At 39.4% G+C, this 19,149-nt stretch overlaps 2 protein-coding genes across 3 annotated transcripts; one reads left to right on the top strand and one right to left on the bottom strand.

Annotated features, from left to right (window-relative positions):
* Window positions 1-371: 371 nt before the first annotated feature.
* On the top strand, window positions 372-11,038 carry cstf3 (cleavage stimulation factor, 3' pre-RNA, subunit 3). Its single transcript, XM_084932152.1, has 20 exons — window positions 372-602; window positions 1,200-1,304; window positions 1,476-1,571; window positions 6,376-6,408; window positions 6,988-7,085; window positions 7,165-7,231; window positions 7,320-7,354; window positions 7,436-7,562; window positions 7,661-7,738; window positions 7,843-8,005; window positions 8,269-8,378; window positions 8,511-8,627; window positions 8,720-8,938; window positions 9,037-9,139; window positions 9,268-9,337; window positions 9,436-9,631; window positions 9,746-9,896; window positions 10,017-10,111; window positions 10,243-10,303; window positions 10,482-11,038. Exons 1-20 carry the CDS (start codon window positions 576-578, stop codon window positions 10,679-10,681), a joined length of 2,151 nt encoding a protein of 716 aa, XP_084788278.1. The 5' UTR covers window positions 372-575; the 3' UTR covers window positions 10,682-11,038.
* A 1,258-nt stretch (window positions 11,039-12,296) lies between these two features.
* depdc7a (DEP domain containing 7, paralog a) lies at window positions 12,297-19,060 on the bottom strand. 2 transcript variants are annotated; one of them, XM_084932162.1, is made up of 9 exons: window positions 18,945-19,060; window positions 16,335-16,797; window positions 14,614-14,720; window positions 14,301-14,493; window positions 13,592-13,812; window positions 13,323-13,465; window positions 13,120-13,245; window positions 12,894-12,972; window positions 12,297-12,773 (listed from the first exon to the last, which is right to left on the bottom strand). In XM_084932162.1, exons 2-9 carry the CDS (start codon window positions 16,787-16,789, stop codon window positions 12,550-12,552), a joined length of 1,548 nt encoding a protein of 515 aa, XP_084788288.1. In that variant the 5' UTR covers window positions 16,790-16,797; window positions 18,945-19,060; the 3' UTR covers window positions 12,297-12,549. The 2 variants fall into 2 exon arrangements, with proteins under 2 accessions (XP_084788288.1, XP_084788297.1); XM_084932171.1 differs by lacking the exon at window positions 18,945-19,060 and having other exon boundaries at window positions 16,335-17,512.
* Window positions 19,061-19,149: the final 89 nt, after the last annotated feature.

The raw sequence follows: 19,149 nt of genomic DNA, 5'->3' as shown, positions 1-19,149 counted from the left end.
TAAACTGACTGACTACTAGAGGCCCCCTATAGGTCAAAATTGTAACACGGGTTTGCAGTCGCATAGGAATCACCTGAGTGCACATTAGCAGATGCACATCACAGTAAAACATAATTTACAAGGCACATTTAGAATTTCATGGTATTTTATTTATTTATTTAAAAAAATAATAAACTTGAAAAAATGCAAATAGACTATAGTTTTAATCGTGTAAATCATTTTTCTTACACAATGTAGTGTACAGAACATACAATGTAACTTTAGATAAACTGCACTCAGAGGAGCAGGGCAAAGGGCACACTGTCAAACTCGCTTTCGTAGAGATCGGCGCTTTATTTTGAAGGACTCGCGCCGGAACTGTTATTGTTGTTGCCACTGGCGGAGCGGAACACCAGTGTCACGCCATTTTAAGACATCGGCGAGCCGTTGAGCGGCTAGTCGCTTGATGGCAATGTGATCGTCTTCTTTGAAGCTATGCCGATTACGAAGTGTTTTTAAAAACGTGCCATCGCGTTATTCTTTGAGTGTTCACACAATTGATAAAGACATTTCTAACCTAGGTTACTCTTCCAGCCATGTCGACGGAGGCAACGGCCGAACAGGTAGCTACACGCAGCGGGTCAAGCTAACCCGTGCTGAAAAGAATGCATGATTTACACCGTGTTATTTTGGATAATGTTAGCAAGTTGACAAAGCGGTAGTATTTGCTTATGTTTCGACTTATTTTACGTCGATTTTAGCTAGTACTAGTAGCAGATATGTATGTTTGGGTTACGACTGAAAGCTGCAAGTTTAGCCCGTCGTTCGCCATATTGAGTATAAGCGTTTGTAGTAAAGTCGCGACTTAACGCTTGTTGTTAAACCAATTGAGTTAATTTAAACACTTTTATAATCTATTAGTACACATTAATCGAATGTAGTCTTAGTCGCGCCACGTAAAAGGAGTTAACATGCCAGCTAATCGGACATTGTTCTGTATTTGTAATGTGAATTACCACCCAAATATTCGTAAATTTCTCTACCTGCAGTGTGGTAGCCAGTTATTCTATTATTGACTACCATAGAATACTAAACCTACTTATGTATGTTCTAAGCCTCAGGATGGGCCTCACTTAGCGCTTGGCCCTTAGATTAGTTGTTCCCCAGCACTATTCAGAGGCATAACTATGTTGTCCCTGTGCCTTTGTGCTGTCTTGCAGGCAGCAGCAGAATATATCCCTGAGAAGGTGAAGAAGGCAGAGAAGAAGTTGGAAGAAAACCCATATGACCTTGACGCATGGAGCATTCTGATTCGAGAAGCACAGGTTTAGTGACACAGAGTTGTATTCCTGGGGTTAAGGAAACTGGGGAATAAGGGTGGTTGGGCTTGGGTTATAAACTGTTAGAATACAAAGCAGCCATAAAATCTTTTCCTCCCATGACTGGTTTTTGATATGTTAAATAGTGTGAGGTGTCAATGCATTTTCCTTCTTTAGAACCAACCCATAGACAAAGCAAGGAAGACATATGAGCGACTTGTCTCACAGTTCCCAAGTTCTGGCAGATTCTGGAAGCTATACATTGAAGCTGAGGTTAAGACTTTTCTTTTGTTTTTAATTTTATTTAGTGTGCATGGCTGGGATTTTTGTTTTTTCCTCAAATGATCAACAATGTGATTTTCACACGACCAAACTGTCTTACTTTAATGACCAATAAAGTCGCAACTCTTATTTTGGATCACTGAGCCTGCCTACTTCAGCTGGAACTATTGGTCCTAAATTTTGTAGTTTTCATTACAAGATTGTCATCAACAGTCACGATTAACAAGTGATTTAAACCTGAAGGACATGGATTGAACATGCGTGAAGAACGATGTGAAACGCTTTATATTTCCCAGGCTCTTGCTTGACTTCTTAAGAGTTGTGCCTTTTTAAAAATTCAAACAAAGGGGGAATTAGTTCTAACAGTATCTTTTCCACAAAATTCTTCTTATGTTCCCAGGATTTTAAAGTACACATTTTCTGCGCCATATTTTTAATGGGGTAAAGTGCATTTGTTGCATGTTTGGTCTGCAACAGTATTAAAACTATTTTAATAGTATTGGAGTGCATTAGCCTTTTATTCACTTGTTGTGTCAATTTATTGCCTCCTGTGTCATTTCTTTTGGGTAACTGTATAAAAACATTTTAACTGTGTGGCCCTTTCTTTCTCCCCACTCCTCCTGAAGACAAGTGACCCTATTGCCTCAATGCCATCAACAGGCTTCGCTGCTACTGATAGAATGACTCCCCCCCCCCCCCTCCCCAAACAAATAATTTTTGCTAACCCAATAAAATAACCTTGATGCCCTTCACCTTTGCAGAAGATGACTGCAACTGATTTTAAACCAGTGCTTTCCAAAAGTTACACAGGAAGTTGCACCAAACCATCAGACTTTAGTTTCCAGTTAAAAGGCAACTCCTGCCTTCTGGAGACTTGCTACTTTTGTGCTGTGCACCGAATGTGGGTTTATTTGAGGTTCTAGTGGCTGTAGTTGGCTGGTTGAGGGGGTTTCTTCCCTGTGTGAAGTTACATCACCCCCATGTGTCCACCCCTGGTCTTCACACACTGAAATACAGGGAGAGATGTGCTTTTCCAAACAGACTAGTCTTTTCTAAAACGACCAGTAGCAATTTCCTTAATTTGCATCAGTAAAGCATCACTGTTAAAGTCCACACTTTTTAGGCCCTCTAAAAATACCAACAGCAAGCTATTAAAGAGTTGTCTACTATTACTGTTATTATTGGGTTATTGCTTGGTAATCTGCTGCAGACAAGCTAGAGGGTTAAAATAAAACAGTTGCATCTACACATCACTGGTGCCTTTTTGTTTTTTTGGTCTGGAAGCTTGACTCGTAAACAATATGTTTATTTAAAGTCGCTTTATTTAAAAAAACAAAACTTGAACATATGTGGTTTCTAACTTTAGATGTTTGCTTAGGATCCATTTTTTTAAAGCAGGAAAGTAATTATAAATTTTAAACGAATAGTAGGTACACCATCTACTGTCAGCTTTAAACAAAGCTGTGGACCTGCAGAAGACATGACAGTAGACTGATTTTTTTTCCCCTATACATAATATTAACATTTACAATAAAATGCAAGCAAATAAAATGTAAACAGTACTGACATTAAAAAATGTTGCATTTCAAGTTAAGTAAGCTTTTAGTGTGTGTAGTTTTAGAGGTCAGCTAGTAGCAACAGAAGATGGCAGGGAAGAGCTCTAAGCAAGTGTCAGATTTGTTATATGGATGAGCATACTTGACTAATAAAGCTGATTTTTGAATCTGATCTTATACAATACTTTTAAAGTGTTGTTTTTTTTTTTTTGTTTGTTTTTTAAACCCACGTTGTTTAGTCCTCTTTCCCCACCAAACAGTTAATTCCAAAACCCCAAACCCAGTTTTTATTCCGGCATACTTGCATTAAGCCTTCTGTTAGCTGAAATAACAGTCAATAACTAAAACAGACAAAGGTTTTTTTTCCCCCAGCAACAGAAGGCCTTTGTATACTATCGTAGTTTGATGTATGTGTTAGTAATATATGTATTTTTTTTTTAATTATTTTTTTATTTTATGATAATGTAGAAAGAAAGTCTGTGTGGTAAGTATGTGGGGGATGATCTCAACTTAAAATAAATTAAAGAGTTAAGTAGTCAAAAATCGTCATAGTGTTCTTCACTTAAAGTCGATGCAAAATTCTTTTGTGTGTGTGTGTGTGTGTGTTAGGCACATTTTCTAAAGACCTCATTTGCTTTGTGCAGATCATAGCATGTCTTCTTCATAACTCACCACTTTTGAAGACCTAGTTTTAGAGCCCACGGCTCAGTTGGGTTTATGTTGAGGCAGCACATTGATCAAAATACAAAGTTATGTCTGATTAATATAGGCACTGTATAGAGAGACTAACCAGCTGTTTTTAACTGTTTAGACTGAGGTTTATCTATATTTTGTACCCTTACTAAAATATTTTACACGCAGTTTGTAAGAAGAGCTTAATGGGGCTAACTTACTTTGGGCTTCCTTCAGGGTGCATTAACTTGTTTGTTTGAGTTATACAGTATGAGCAGCCTGTGCTATGATGGATAAAAATGTTTTGAGAGGAAACAACAGGGTAAAGTGTGCCTACGTTTGTTAAGTTCGTGTCTTGTTTTCTCTCAGAGTGGATCCTTCTGTATAACCTTTATGACTATGGGAACTAAATGCAGTTGAGCTACTGTGTATTCACATATGAACTGCAGATTTGCGCTACCTTAACAGCAGTGTTGAAAGATAGCAGCCAGTACTGTATTCATTTGTTGGATGGTGGACCTCAAAAATTGGAAACTTAGAAAATCTGCACTCTTATACATTAGGACCATTTTGATTGCATTTCTCAGAAACTAGGTCACCCCAAGGAAAGTTCAGTGTAGTTATCTTCAACAAATAGTGGAGAAGTTGCGTTTAATTTTTTTAATAGAAATTATGTGGCTTTACTAATCTTCTGCCTTGAAGTGCTTTCTCTACTTAAAGCTGTTTGTCTAATTATATTCATGTTTTTCTTGTGAGCTTTCCATTTTTTTTCAGTTAAAGTAAGCTGATAGTAAGCTTTAAATCATTAACAAAAAGGTGTGTTGCAGCAAGTCATCTCAAGTAGAATTTTGTGCTTGAAACGATTATGCAACTTAGTGCGAAAAGGGATGTGGCATGTTAAATATCAGGAGGAGCTTTTCTGCAACCACCTAGGCAGATGCATCCAAACAAAACATCACTGCAGTGTAATTTGTGCACATTATGTAACTTCTCTGTTGCAGTATTACACAAAAACAGGATTTGCATCAGCTCTAGTAAAAGCTTTTGTTGACAAAGCTACCTGTGATTCTCTCACACTTAACCCTTTCAGCAAGTAACCCAACCAAATACACTACATTTCAGAAAGCTTAGACATTCTAGTATTAAATCTTATGCCATTTCTATTCCTATGTCAAAGCTTGCTTAAATAACTAAAGTTTTACTTTACTATATACATAGATAGATCGATAGATATTAAGCTGGCCATTAAAGAGTTTATGATCTCATTTTTTTATCAACAAAGTACAGTGTTTGGTGGTAAAGGATTTTTAACTTGAATATTTCATCTAAATCTGATGTGGTGATATAATTGTCCCCTAGATTTTTATTGTTTTTTGAGCAACATTTACATTCGAAGAAAAGTTTTGTCGCATGCAAAAGTTGCTGCACACCTTTGCAACTTTTCCTATTTTTTTTAAAGAGTATTTAATAGTATTTATTTATCTTCATATCTTTCAGAGTAACAGTAACAGAGGTTATGAAGAGTTGTTCAAAGATTTACATGTCACTGTATTCTTCCTCTTTTATTATTAAAGGTTTACTGGTGCTTTATGTCTGGGTTTGTTGTTCTTTTTTTTAAAGAGTAGGAAGTGTAGGTTATTTCTTAAGCGCCTTAAGACATTTCCTAATGACTGAAAAAATTTGAAAATTGAGTTCCACCGTTAATTAATTGTAGTTGACCTTGAAATCTTTTATGTTAATGTTATTCTTGTAGGTCTAAAATGGCTTTTGTATATACCAGTGCAGTTACATTGGGCCTTACAGCCATAGGAACGTTGCAGTCTTAGTATTTTTGTTTAATAGGTCGCACAAAAACAACTAGTTTAGAATTTGGTCCACATTTCTGTGTAAATATTAACATTAATCTGTAAACTGTCTAAGCTGCAGTGTCAGGACATTGTTAATAATTTCATGACGTCTCTGTGACTTTTTACATATTTAAGCCTCCTTAAGTATGTTATAGCAGTGACCTTTGCTTTGTCAGTGTAGCCATGCAAAGTTATTGTTTTTGTTACCATAAGCCTAATTCAGCGCACCCACCTCCACCCCCCCTAATCATTTTTCAAATTTTTATTATTGCACTATGGATAAAATGGATGTGCTTACACATTTCTACAGTGCTTATGCCACAGAAATAACAGCATTACCTCTACGTACCGGAGGATGGTTTCAGCTCATTTGTAGTAGGCCGTAAGAAATTCATCGCTGCAAATTTTTACTAATGGATCGAGCACACCTGAGGCTTTGAGCTATGTGGAAAAGGGCCCTTTTTTTTTCTCTGAATACTGGATTTCTCAGCCTGAAGTCCAATTTCAGCATTTTTCCTGGGTAATGTGGCGCAACTACAATGAAAATAAACCCCTTTCTAAAAGTAGTTTGTCATTCTTGTGTGAATTTCACTTTGTTGATCTTTGAGGTCGTGTATGTGCGTGCGTTTGTGAATGGTTGTTACATTTGCATGAATGCATGTTTCCGATAAGCCATAAAAGTACAGGAAAATTAACATTGCATTACACTCTTATTTTCAGATCAAGGCTAAAAACTATGACAAGGTAGAAAAGGTAAGTGTCCGCCTCACTCATGAAATCTGAAAGTGAAATTTTAAAATCTGGGAAGGGTGGTATGACTTCCTAAATACACTAGTTAAGTATTGTTTCTGATTTCAAAGGGAATATGCATACAGACAATTATACTACTCATTAAAAAGCACCTGGAAATGGTGATTAAATAGAAAATATTAATTTTATAAATCAATAAGTCTTTGAAATGTTAGAAGTGGGTTAGTTGCTTTTTTGAACTCAATTGATGACACTTTGGGGGATTTTTCTCACTAGGTTTCCACACTAGCAGTGTGTCTTTAGATGTCTTTAAGCTTTTCAACATTTATCCCCCTTATAAATATTAAATAAAAACAATAAATTGATATACATGAAATACATTTTAGGTCAAAGATTTGAACATGAACAAATCTGGTATTCTGGGTTTAACTTCATGCCGTTAAATGTAGCAATCCTGCTACATTGTAAACAGATGATCTGCATCCAGAGTCAGATAGTTAGGAGAAAGTGTTGTGACTGTATGTGACATATAAAAGTGTGTTTCCATCTGCTTTGTTGTCTAACATCTTCTGGCCCCTGTAGTTGTTTCAGAGATGCCTAATGAAAGTGTTGCACATCGACCTGTGGAAATGCTACCTCTCATATGTTCGAGAGACCAAAGGAAAGCTTCCCAGCTACAAGTAAGATGACAAGCTGCATTGTTTTATTGAGCATTTATTTACTGCCATACAATTTTACACCTCTTCTTCTTGCCATCAGAGAGAAGATGGCTCAGGCTTATGACTTTGCCTTGGATAAAATTGGCATGGAAATTATGTCATATCAGGTATGCAAATCTGAACAATGTATTTGTACTAATGTTATGAGTGTTTTTTAAACTACTATTGCATAACCGTTATCTGTTACTCTTTCAGATCTGGGTGGATTACATCAATTTCCTCAAGGGAGTGTAAGTGATTTTTGTTTCATGACCTTATTGTTACTCAGCTCTCTTAGCATCTCTTTAATGTTGAAATTTTTGTTTTATTAGTGAGGCTGTGGGTTCATATGCAGAGAACCAGCGAATCACCGCAGTACGGCGGGTGTACCAGAGAGGCTGCGTGAACCCTATGATCAACATTGAACAGCTCTGGAGAGATTATAGCAAATATGAAGAGGCGGGTGGTCCACCTTTTTCTGCTCTTATATGGAGTTTTTGGTTTTTCATCATGAGTACCGAGTGACTGGTAGACTGACTTGTCTGTCTCACAAACAGGGTATCAATGTACATTTGGCCAAAAAGATGATTGAGGATCGAAGTAGAGACTACATGAATGCCAGGAGAGTAGCTAAGGTGAGATATTGCACAGTGTCCCAAGTATGTACAGGCCTACGTGCAGTCCTGTGTACTCTCATTATAAAGCTAATACAGATTTCTGTATTGTTTCCATATTTCAGGAGTATGAGACGGTGATGAAAGGGCTGGACAGGAATGCACCATCAGTACCACCTCAGAACTCCCCTCAGGAAGCACAGCAGGTGGAAATGTGGAAGAAGTACATTCAGTGGGAAAAAAGCAACCCACTGCGCACAGAAGACCAGACCCTCATTACAAAGAGAGGTAACTGTTTGTGGCCAAGCTGTTGTTGGTAAATGTTATTCTGTGTTTGTGTCGGGAGGACTGTAATTCCAGTTGTTATGCTGATATGTAATTTTTTAGTACGTTTTCAACTGTAGTCAGTGGGTAATGCATGACATGTGGGATTGAAGCCACTAGAGGGCGCGGATTGACGCTTTTCTCCACGTGCATTCTTGAGATGTGCTTAACCTCAGCTGCTGAAGAGCCGATATTTTAGTCACTAACTCTTATTTTTTGTGGTGCAGTGATGTTTGCCTATGAACAGTGCCTGCTGGTCCTGGGCCACCATCCTGACATATGGTATGAGGCAGCACAGTACCTGGAGCAGTCCAGCAAACTTTTGGCAGAGAAAGGGGTGAGAGATGAACCTTATCATTGTGAAATTTAATGTGTATTTTTGTTTAAAGGCTCTTAAGTATTTTTCAAATAAAGCCAAACTTCAGCTCAAACAGTCCCATGAGTCTGTATTTCTCCCCCTACCCCTCAGGACATGAATAACTCAAAGCTGTTCAGCGATGAGGCAGCTAACATCTATGAACGTGCCATCGGGACTCTTCTGAAAAAGAACATGCTTCTATACTTTGCTTTTGCTGACTATGAGGAGGTGGGGGTCCATTCCGAACTCTGCACACTCTGTAACCCAGACTGTAAGAGGCACGCTGGCTTATCGGCACATTTCCTTTTCTGCTGTCTTAGAGTCGCATGAAGTACGAAAAGGTCCACAGCATCTATAATAAGTTGTTGGCGATTGAAGACATCGACCCCACACTGGTCTACATCCAGTACATGAAGTTCGCCAGGAGAGCCGAGGGCATCAAATCAGGTCGCACCATCTTTAAAAAAGCCAGAGAAGATCCACGCACACGCCACCATGTGTACGTCACCGCAGCGCTCATGGAATACTACTGCAGCAAGGTAAGAACACGTGATCAGATGTGTAGTGTATGAACTGTGTGTTTTTCACGCATACACGTCTAAGGGCTTTTTTGTTGTTTTTGTTTTTTTGTTAAAAGGATAAATCAGTGGCCTTTAAAATTTTTGAGCTTGGTTTGAAGAAGTATGGCGACATTCCAGAGTACATACTTGCATACATCGATTACCTCTCACACCTCAATGGTACGTAGCAAGTTCTGTGGGTTACTTTTGATATCAAAGAAATAGTGATGTCTTAGTTTCTTCCTTTGTAATGCAAAAATGTCTCCTGTTGTTGTTGTAAATAATCAGGATTTTTTTTTGGCTTTCAGAGGATAACAACACCAGGGTTTTGTTTGAACGTGTCCTCACCTCAGGAAGCTTATCACCAGAAAAATCGGGGTAATGTCAAATATTGAATAAACTGCATACATGTACGTTTATCTCATAACTGTCGATATCAGTGTTTATTAACTGTAATGTGTGTTTTGTTTTTTCAGTGAGATCTGGGCCCGGTTCCTTGCCTTCGAGAGCAACATAGGAGACCTAGCCAGTATTCTGAAAGTCGAGCGCAGGCGTTTCATGGCCTTTAAGGATGAATACGAGGGCAAAGAAACGGCCTTACTCGTAGATAGATACAAGTTTATGGACCTCTATCCCTGCTCCACCAGTGAACTCAAGGCCCTTGGATACAAGGTGTGTGTTTTCCCATTTGGCGTCGCAGTATCCTGTTCCTGCTGAAATAAGCAGATTCCAGCTTTTCTGCTGACATGAACTGATACTTAATTTGTATCTGCGTCTTGTTTGTAGGATGTGTCACGTGCCAAACTGGCAGCACTTCTCCCAGAGACTGTGGTGGCACCCTCTGTACCTGCTTTAAAGGACGAAGTTGACCGTAAACCTGAGTATCCCAAACCAGACACAAATCAGATGATCCCCTTCCAGCCACGTCACCTTGCCCGTACGTAGTCCTCAAATCCAGTAAACCTACGAGCACGATGCATCTTTCCACTGCTCTCTCTGCTGCATAAAGCATGAAAGGATTCATCTTTGACGTAGCTTCTCGTGTTTCTCCCTGCAGCTCCAGGTTTACACCCTGTCCCTGGTGGAGTTTTCCCAGTCCCCCCAGCTGCTGTCATCCTAATGAAGCTGCTCCCTCCGCCTACGTGCTTCACTGTTAGTAGCAGCAGCTTAACACTCATCAAGCTCATATTTACTGGCAATGAATAAAAGATGTTAGGAACAGTTTTTTTCCCCTCTCCTTGCTGCTTGGATTCAAAAGAGTGTGTGATTGTTTGTTGCTGCAGGGTCCCTTTGTTCAAGTGGATGAGCTCATGGAAACTTTCAGGAGATGCACACTTCCTGAGAGTAAGTCTGCATTTAGGATGAATCCATACAACCTCTATTTTTAGTCACATTAGAAGAAAAGCTGTGGTGATGGATGCTGTAGTGACAGAGCAGCTGTTTTACACTGCCTAATTGTGTGTTAACAGGTTGTTGTACTTTTCATTTGACCTGCTTCTTTTTTTACCCCTGCTCTTTGTAGCTGTTGATGCTGCTGTAGAGCTGATCACTGGTAGACAGCCTGATGTAGGAGGGGAGGGCAACGGATCCATGGAGAACCACACTATTGCCAAGTCACTCAAGAGGCCTAACGCAGACTCAGACGAGGAGGATGATAAAGGAGCGATTGCTCCTCCCATACACGACATCTACCGCGCACGCCAACAGAAGAGGATTCGATAAACTAAAGAATGTAATCTTTAACCACTGGTCCTATAGGATAAATGTACATGTCCACCTGACAGATTATACATCAGCTGATCTTGGTACAGAAGAGCAGTGTACACACACAAACCTACAGAAAGTCTGCGCACCTGAGTGTTTTCGTGGCTTTTGTTTTGTCAGCAGTTCTTATTTTTAAAGACTGACCATTATACTGTACAAAATTTTTAATTCAGCCTTTGATTTTGGCACACCTCCCAGTTTTGGCAATGTTTGATGAGGAATTGCAAAGTGGAAGCAAGCTCCTTTTTTCCCTTTCCTTTTTTTTTAGATAACTGGAGGAAAGAATTTCTTTCAATAAAAGTGAGAAAGAAGTAACCCGACTGAGCTCTTTTTTTGGGGGGGGTTTGACTTTGAAACTGAAGTAACGCTTCATTGTGACAACTACCAGCAGGGAGCACAATATAAAACTTTAAAATTTGTGGGAGAATCGATGTTTTGTCTATAAATTTAATAACTAAAGACTTAAACAATTAGTTGGTTAGCAGCATTTTGCTGTCACTATCAAGCAGATCTTCATTTTATGACAAATTCAAAAACACTGCACATATAAGCAAACATTTTTAATATCAACCAGCTGCTTGTTTTCACATGGTGCTCAGAAGGTAATTTTCTCTACCTAGCACAGCTTTGTATGCTCTTTAGCAACATACAATCTGCCCAATCCATAAGACAAATTCTTACAGAAGCAAAAACACAATGCATATGATGCAAATAACGCATATAAAGTAAAGTAGTTGTCGGTCTTCTCTTACAGCTTTTAGTAGTTTCAAATTATTACAGATATTTTAGTTTTGTGATTTAGTGTTCTAGCTTCAAATTATCTCAGGACTCAGTAACCATTCACTTTCTTATTTAACAAAGGATGAAAACTGTTTCACATTTCCTCTTAAACTCAGCTGAAAGCAACATTAGATTTCAGTACTGTCAGTCAAGTAATAAAAAACGAATGCAACGGTCTGTTTAACACAAAAATAATTTGTTAAAGTAAACTAACAACTGGATCACTGATGGTTTTTTCAGCATTCTGGTGGCAAATTATTTACGTTTGTTTTTGTTTTTTTCAGTTAAACACATTTTGTGTGGAATCTACAAATTTTAGATCCTTCTTAAGTTTATATAGTGTTCCATAGAAATATGGAAGCAATTTCCTTGTCTCGTGCAGAGGGTTTTATTGAACCTTACTTAAAAGGCATTGAAGCTGCCTCTAAAATGGAGCTAAGGTTTTCAGTTACAAAAGAAAAAAAGCACAAACATCTGTTTTGTTGATGTGATGCGACAAACAAAAACCCAGAGGGTTGATTCTCATGAATGCGTCTTATTGTTTACTACAGTTCAACATCAGACTTTCAAATTTCCAGTTTCAAATTTCCGTTTGAGGGTTACTCACACATAGCTATACTGTACATCGCATTGAGAACATTTTGACTGGTAACACTGTTTCTATTGCACAAACACACGGAACATTTACATCTTTAAAAAAAAAAAAAAAAAATCTGGCAAGCAGATTTGCCCTTTTCTGGCTACAAAACATCAAGCCATCAAGATGGTTTGCAGTGAGAAAAGGGGGGGGGGGGGGGGGGGGAATCACTAAAGAACATTTTGTCTTTCTCGGAAAGTAACAGTTTCATTTAAAACTTCATGTTAGTGTCCTGCACCAAAAGAAAATGTCAAGTTCCTTAAATAATTAAGATTATTAAGATTCACATTTGCGTTCAGTAGTCTAAATAAAATCCACTCGCTGACATGGACGTTTTCACATCATCTGGATTGCATTGGCTTTTTTGTTCTTTACCTTATAGTATATGGTCTTTTTAAATTAATAAATATTATTGTAACAACATGTTGATACTGGACAATTTATTTCCAAAGTACTGAACGAATATCTCCGGATGGCCTTTATAAAACTGTCCAAGCAGCCGTCTCTTTTCTTTATCAGAGAGCGTAGGGCTCTCGTGGACTGTCCGCAATAAAGACACGAGCTCCTCTTTAGTGGTTTTTCGTGCGTTTTGTGAATACACCTCAGTGCTTACTCTTGTTGAGTACGCTGATCCTGGAGTAAAGAGAGACAGAAAACCAAAAATTAATGCCTCTTTATGCCCCCAGTTAACAGAAATAGCAGTTAAATATCTGAATGTACGCAATGATGACTGAGGGGTAGAAATCTGCAAACCTGTCAACATATCTGGATCCTTCCCTTTCACAATATTCGTTATTCTGTCACTAACCATCTTGTGCAGTGAGACAGGAATCTGGTGGGAGAGACAGCAAAATATTATAACTTCTCCTACAAACAAATATGCTGTTACTTGTTTGTAGCGGCTGTAAAGGACATAAGATAACATCCCTCCTACAACACTGGGCACACACTAGCAAAGAGACAAACTGGAAACACTCACTTTGAACAGATCACAGTGGTTATCCATCATGAACAGAACCATCAAGTCCACCTTTCCTTTGGAGAGTCTTCTGCTGTAGACAATGGCACGTGAGAAAGACCTTTTCACTGCCATTCTGTTCTCAATCTAGGAGAATTATCTAGGGTTAGTAAAAAGCCAGCAAAAATGTACAGACTTCCACAAGATACACCCTTAGCGCTGACCTCTTTGTGCAGTTTGACCTCCTCCGGTTTGGCTGCAACAGACATGAATCTCAGGAGCCGACGCAGCTCCTCCCTGCTGCGAGAGTCCTGCAGCTTCAGGCTCAGCTGGAGCGCTTCCACAGCTTGCTCTCGCTTCCCGTTCACTGTCGATAAAGCACAAAATTTGCATTAAAAAGGCAGGGATGCAGTTACATAAACCTAAAATCTGATTCACATCTATCACTGTAAACTTGTATCTGTACAAAAGATCTGACAGAGCCTTCTCATACCGAGTAGTTCGGAAATGCCGCAGTGGATATCGAAAATTTGGTTGCTAAGCAGAGGTGGCTGTTGTGTGTGTCCGTAGTGCTTAGTCAGGACTTGATACAGTAGTCTTTTACACCGGATCAGGTCGTCTCCACAGGCGGCCAGACCTCGGCTGATCTCCACCACCAGTTCATCAGGCAGAAACTCCAGACAGTCCACTGCTCCTGACATCCACTCATCAGCCCTGAAGAGAGGAAAGTATTATGATTTAATATTTATATGTGAATTTGACATTTTGCCTTTATTATTAGAATTAATAAACAAAGTTCAAGACAGTCTGAAGTCAAACTGAGGTTTTGCAGTTTTGTGGTGTGCATATAACTACTACATGTAAATGCAGGGACGCTACACAGTTCCAATGAATAACCATTATTACGATGACTCTTATCTCTACACCTCCACATAATTTTACAACCAAATAAAAAAAAGCAGTGGTCAATTGGTGAGCGCTTTTCTTTAAGTTAAAGAGCAGGACAAGTGCAAATAGACATGCTGTGCCATTCTATACACATTCTACGTCTGCAGAGCAGCAGAAAATGAGTATCAGCAGACCAGCTAATCTGGTGAGGCGTGGCGTGAAGGTCTTAAAGTCTAACAAAGGTCACCAGAAACACTCATGTGAATTGATCAACGTTTATAAAACGAAGAAGAAGAAAAAATGAGTGGACTTACTGAGCCTCACTGAAGGCCTTCAGAACCTCTCTGTCTAGGTAGCTTGATGTATACAACAGGTCCGGGTCGCTGTCCATGCCATGTAGGGCACGCCTCGATGTCTCCTTACCCTCTAGCAAACTCTCCAACAGGGGGAGCTCTATTAACTGCAACAGTCTGAACACTGCCTGCTGGTGCCACACTTCATCTACAACTGTGAAAACACCATATAAGTCACAAATACACAGACACGTCGAGAATGCTGAGTCATGTTCAGCGTGAAAACACGACGCCTGTTTTATGTCACGCTCATCAAAGACAGAAAGCAACTTACGCTCTTGCGAGAGGCCGAGGTTGATCATCTGAGGGGTAATCGTCGAGCTGAGGTTGAGGTTTCCCAGCACGTCCTCAAGTGATTTGTCTGTTGTTTGCGCTTCTTTCCTGCAGAGTTGCGTAATAGCAGCAATCAGTCAAAACAGAGGAGGCAAAATAAACAGACATATTACAGGAAGAGAAGTGGCATCAGTAAACAAATGTTTTATGGAGTATGTCTGATTCAATCACAGTTTGCTGCTGTTTTGATTGTGCATATTTCATTTTAAAAAATGCTTATTTTGCAAATATGAGCTATTTCTGACTGAAATTAAATAGGACAAACAGGATTTCCATTAAACAAAAGCCACTGTTTTCCCTGTTTGTTTAAATTATACCTATTAAGACTGACTTAACCCATGCTGCAAATAACAAAAGCCTTGTCCAAACACTAAAACAGCATATGGTTCCTTTGAATCTTTCATCTCTCATTACAGCCATCAGACCTGCTGTCTGCCCATGTCTGTCCCTCCCACAACAACATCAGATTTTAAAGAGATCAAAAGAGTGTAAACACAAAGTGCTGAGGCCATGTGTTAGCCCGTATGCTTAATGCATTCTGCCAACCTTTGCTATCCTAACAGCCTCTGTAAAACTCTGAACTCTCCAGCATCAAGGTAAAGGAAATTTTAAAGTTTAGATGCTCACCACGATATTTGTTTATATGCTTTCAAGCCGAGGCAGATGAGATGAAGCCAAGAAGAAGAAGTTTGATCGAAATCCTTACAGTTTACGAATGTGTGCAAGTGTTTTATGTGAGCAAGTCTTTATATCGTTAATTTAATCTGATGTTTGTTTTGATACATTAGTGGTGCGTTCATCTTGGCCAGATATCCCATGTAAAAGAGATCCTTGATGTCAGTGATTTAACTGGTTAAATAAAGCTTAAATAAATTAAACAGTAAAATGTACAATTTTGTGTTTCAAAAGTGAGTCACAATTGGGAGGTCACCCAAGAAGTTAGTGTTGTGCATGTTATAAAAGAGGTCTCACATATTAACATAACACCTTGATTGCTGATGGTCGTAACTTGATCTATACGGGCCTGCAAATCATCCCACCCGTTTTCTGTTTTTGTGCTCAGCTTTATTTTCAGTATTCAGACAATCACGCTATTATGGATGTGGCACAGGAGGTAAAGCGGGTTGGCTACCGACTGAGAGCTTGATGGTTTAGGGTCTGACATGTCAAAGTATCCTTGGACAGTTGCTCTCAATACATCGATCAAAGTGTGAGTGTGTGACTGTTATGTCAAAACTGCTTAGGGATAGAACAAGGTGCTTATATGAATATAGGTGAATAAGGCTTGCAGTAGGAAAGCGCTTTGAGTGCTCAAATAAGAGCAGAAAAGCACCATGTTAGTACCATTCCAGTCCAAACTCTCAATTTGAAAACAAATCAAATATTTGGGAGATAAATCAGTATGATTTATATCTACCTAATCATCATTTATAAAATACTAGATTTGGGAAAAAGCATTAACTGAAAATTATCAACTGAAACTGAAAATTTGTGAAATTAATGCATGACTGAATGTTCTGACTCTAAAACCTCTTGTTCATGCCAAACCGGTTTTTAGAAATCTTACTATCTGAAGCTAAACTGGATTTAACAATTACCTTAAAGGAATGAGAGCTAAGCAAATCACAGATTACATTTGAAATAGTTACTTTATGTCTGTACCTTTCCCGTAGAGGACTATAGCCCTTCGTGTTTCTTTCAATGCTCGGTGAGTCATAGCCACTCTCAATGGTATTAGTGGAAAGGGAATTGGTGCCAGTCAGTGTAGAAGACGAGTTGTTTTCTGGACTCAGGAACCTGTATAAACTGAAACTGCTGTCCTCAAATGTAGTTTTCTTCTTTTCCTTCCCAAATACTTTAATTCCCACCGGCTCAAATATCCTTGAGTCCATGAGCGCCTGACAAAGTTTGACAGCTTTATAGCGGGGTACTTCTTCATCTCCAAAAAAACGGTTGAGGGTGATGTGTGCCAGCACCACATCCACTGCCTCTGAACCCAAGAAACAGTCATGGTAAGACTTCAGGTTGTGACGCCGACGCTTGACCTCCACGCGAGTATGCAGATTTGAAATGATGCTGGTCCAGATGTAGGTGGCTCGGAAAGGCTTCCCAGCCATGCCTCGTTCTGAAGGAAGGAGTCAAGAGAAAGTGTTAGAAAGCTGTGACTAATGATTAATGATGATATTGTGAGTTGTCTTTCACTCCAGATAGCCTAACCCATGTTCTACTAACTACTACCACATCTTCAACAATTGATTGTGCAGTTTGTCAACAAATCTTCTTTCCTGTTCTGTGTTTGATTGTTGGGTCTTTCCTTTTTTGTCTTTGGAAAGAAAAACAAAAAAACTGTGTCATCCACCACGAGCCAGACTGGTGAAAGAAAGCAGAGCTAGCCTTGTTGAGATGTTGGTGTGGCTTTCATCTCACAACAGGAAACATTTAAAGCCTGCTGAGCAAATGTTAGGAGTGAATCGGAGAGAGGCTCGCTGAGGCCAGGTGCCATAAATCAGGAACTGACAGCAACAGCCAGACTCCATGTTATGATAGCACAACATGACAAAAATGATTACTGACCTATCTGTAAAACTGGAATGTGAAAAGCACTTGGGAACAATACAGCAGCAAGCAGATGTTCTCCCACTCTTTTCAAAGATACAACAGCTCATTGAGAACACAGAGAAGTGTGTGCTCGCTAATCTCGGGGATCTGTTGCCTAATGACATACAGCTACGTCAAACCACTTCTTCCTCTGGGAGGGAAGAAACTGTCCTCAGTGCAGATTTACATATCGGGAAAGAACAACTGGGGCTGCAGCTGTTCAAGGAAGAACACCTTGCAAAGGTTTGTATGCATAATAGGAACATAACAGGGCGATGAGGCACTGATTTGAAATGTTTATTTCAGTACTTTAAGACACTGAGAAAAGATCTAAATCCATACTATGCACATGGCCGTCAAAAATAAATGTAAACTCCCAATGAAAGACTTTTTAAAGATTTACCATGCTTTTTGTTAAGCGTAATTAGCAAAAGGAAAGAGCTGCATTATCACAATGAAATCCTTGATTTAGGAGTTGCAGCAAGACCATCTGGAGAATCCCTTCAGGGGTCCCTGGATTAGCGGGATTACCACAGTAAATTCGGATTTGATCAATTTCTATTAATGCTCGTTAAAAAGAAAAGAAAAAAAGTGGGAGGTCAGATATGGGTCAAAGCAATCCTGGGAACAGGCTGTGCTCTGTCACCTCTTGTTGCTTGCGCCAGGTTGAGATTTGAGCCCTGTTTGCATAGTTGACCCTAGTCACCTTCCCTATGACTATTGTCCTCTCTCTATAATAATAATAATAATAATAATAATAATAATATAAAAAGGGAGAATGCAAGGAGTGTCAGGTCTGCATTTCAGCTCAGGATAATAGTGCACTTCTGTTTGTACACATCAGTGGCGGTAAATAATCCCACAGGGAGCATTCTGCACTGTGATCATTCCCTCGTGAGAATGCTGGCTCATACAGGTGTTCCTACTGCAGTAAAGGGAAAAGATTTAGATTCTTTTCTCTTTTTTTTTAACAAGAAAGAGGACCAATGCTTAAAAAGAGGTCTAAGATGAGAAGCAGTGCAGCACCATCAGACCTAAAACAGCAGGTTCTTAATAGCCTGTGGCAGATTCCTTCATTCGTCCAACATGTTGTGACTAGTAAGATTAACTGATCAAGCTTCAGGGCACAACATGAACACGCTATGGCTGAACCCCGTTTGGCTTTTTGGCCCCTATGGATTGGAATCCACATCATAGACGCTGGCCCACGTCAACACAAAATACCCTCTTCTACCCGCTGTTTTTAACATAAACACTGGCCCACCTGCTGCTACACTGAGCAAATGTCAAACTGTCCCAAAAAAGTTGCGACCTATCAGTTATTAACTCATTCTCTGAAGAGTTAACAGAGCATAAAAAATAGGCTGGAATTTATGAAGGTCATCCTCCTTTTAAAAGTATACTTTCTGTAAAGATTAACCGTGGTTTGTCATTTTTCACAACGATTCGACTTCACTGAATCAAGCTTTCTGATTTCTTTCCTGCTCCAGACGCACGGCGTGCGTAAAATCCATGAAATCTACATTAAATTGGGATTAAAAGACACATGTCGATAACGCAGATTACAAACCGAAGTAAGGAAACTCCTCAGATTGCAACAATATATTTACCACACGCACAAAAAACGTAACATCTGGCTTGGTGAAGTCCGTGAAGTGGTTATATCGATCTTACCTGGTGTTCGATGAACGAAAACTTCCTCCAGTGACTGTAAAGAAAGCCATTCAGACCATGTCCCGGTCTTCAATACACACCGTGACGCTCGCAACTAAACTACAGTCAACGCCGAAACTGTCTCCTCCCACCCTGATACATTATTCGAAACTGTCTCCTCCCACCCTGATACATTATTCATGACCCAATCACCGCCTTCCCAGCG

The sequence above is a fragment of the Perissodus microlepis genome, chromosome 1 (assembly GCF_051167445.1).
Source record: "Perissodus microlepis isolate ML-2025 ecotype Zambia chromosome 1, ASM5116744v1, whole genome shotgun sequence".
Taxonomy (NCBI): Eukaryota; Metazoa; Chordata; class Actinopteri; order Cichliformes; family Cichlidae; genus Perissodus; species Perissodus microlepis.
Note: the sequence above shows the minus strand (reverse complement) of the source record. Positions and strands in the feature narration are given on the sequence as shown.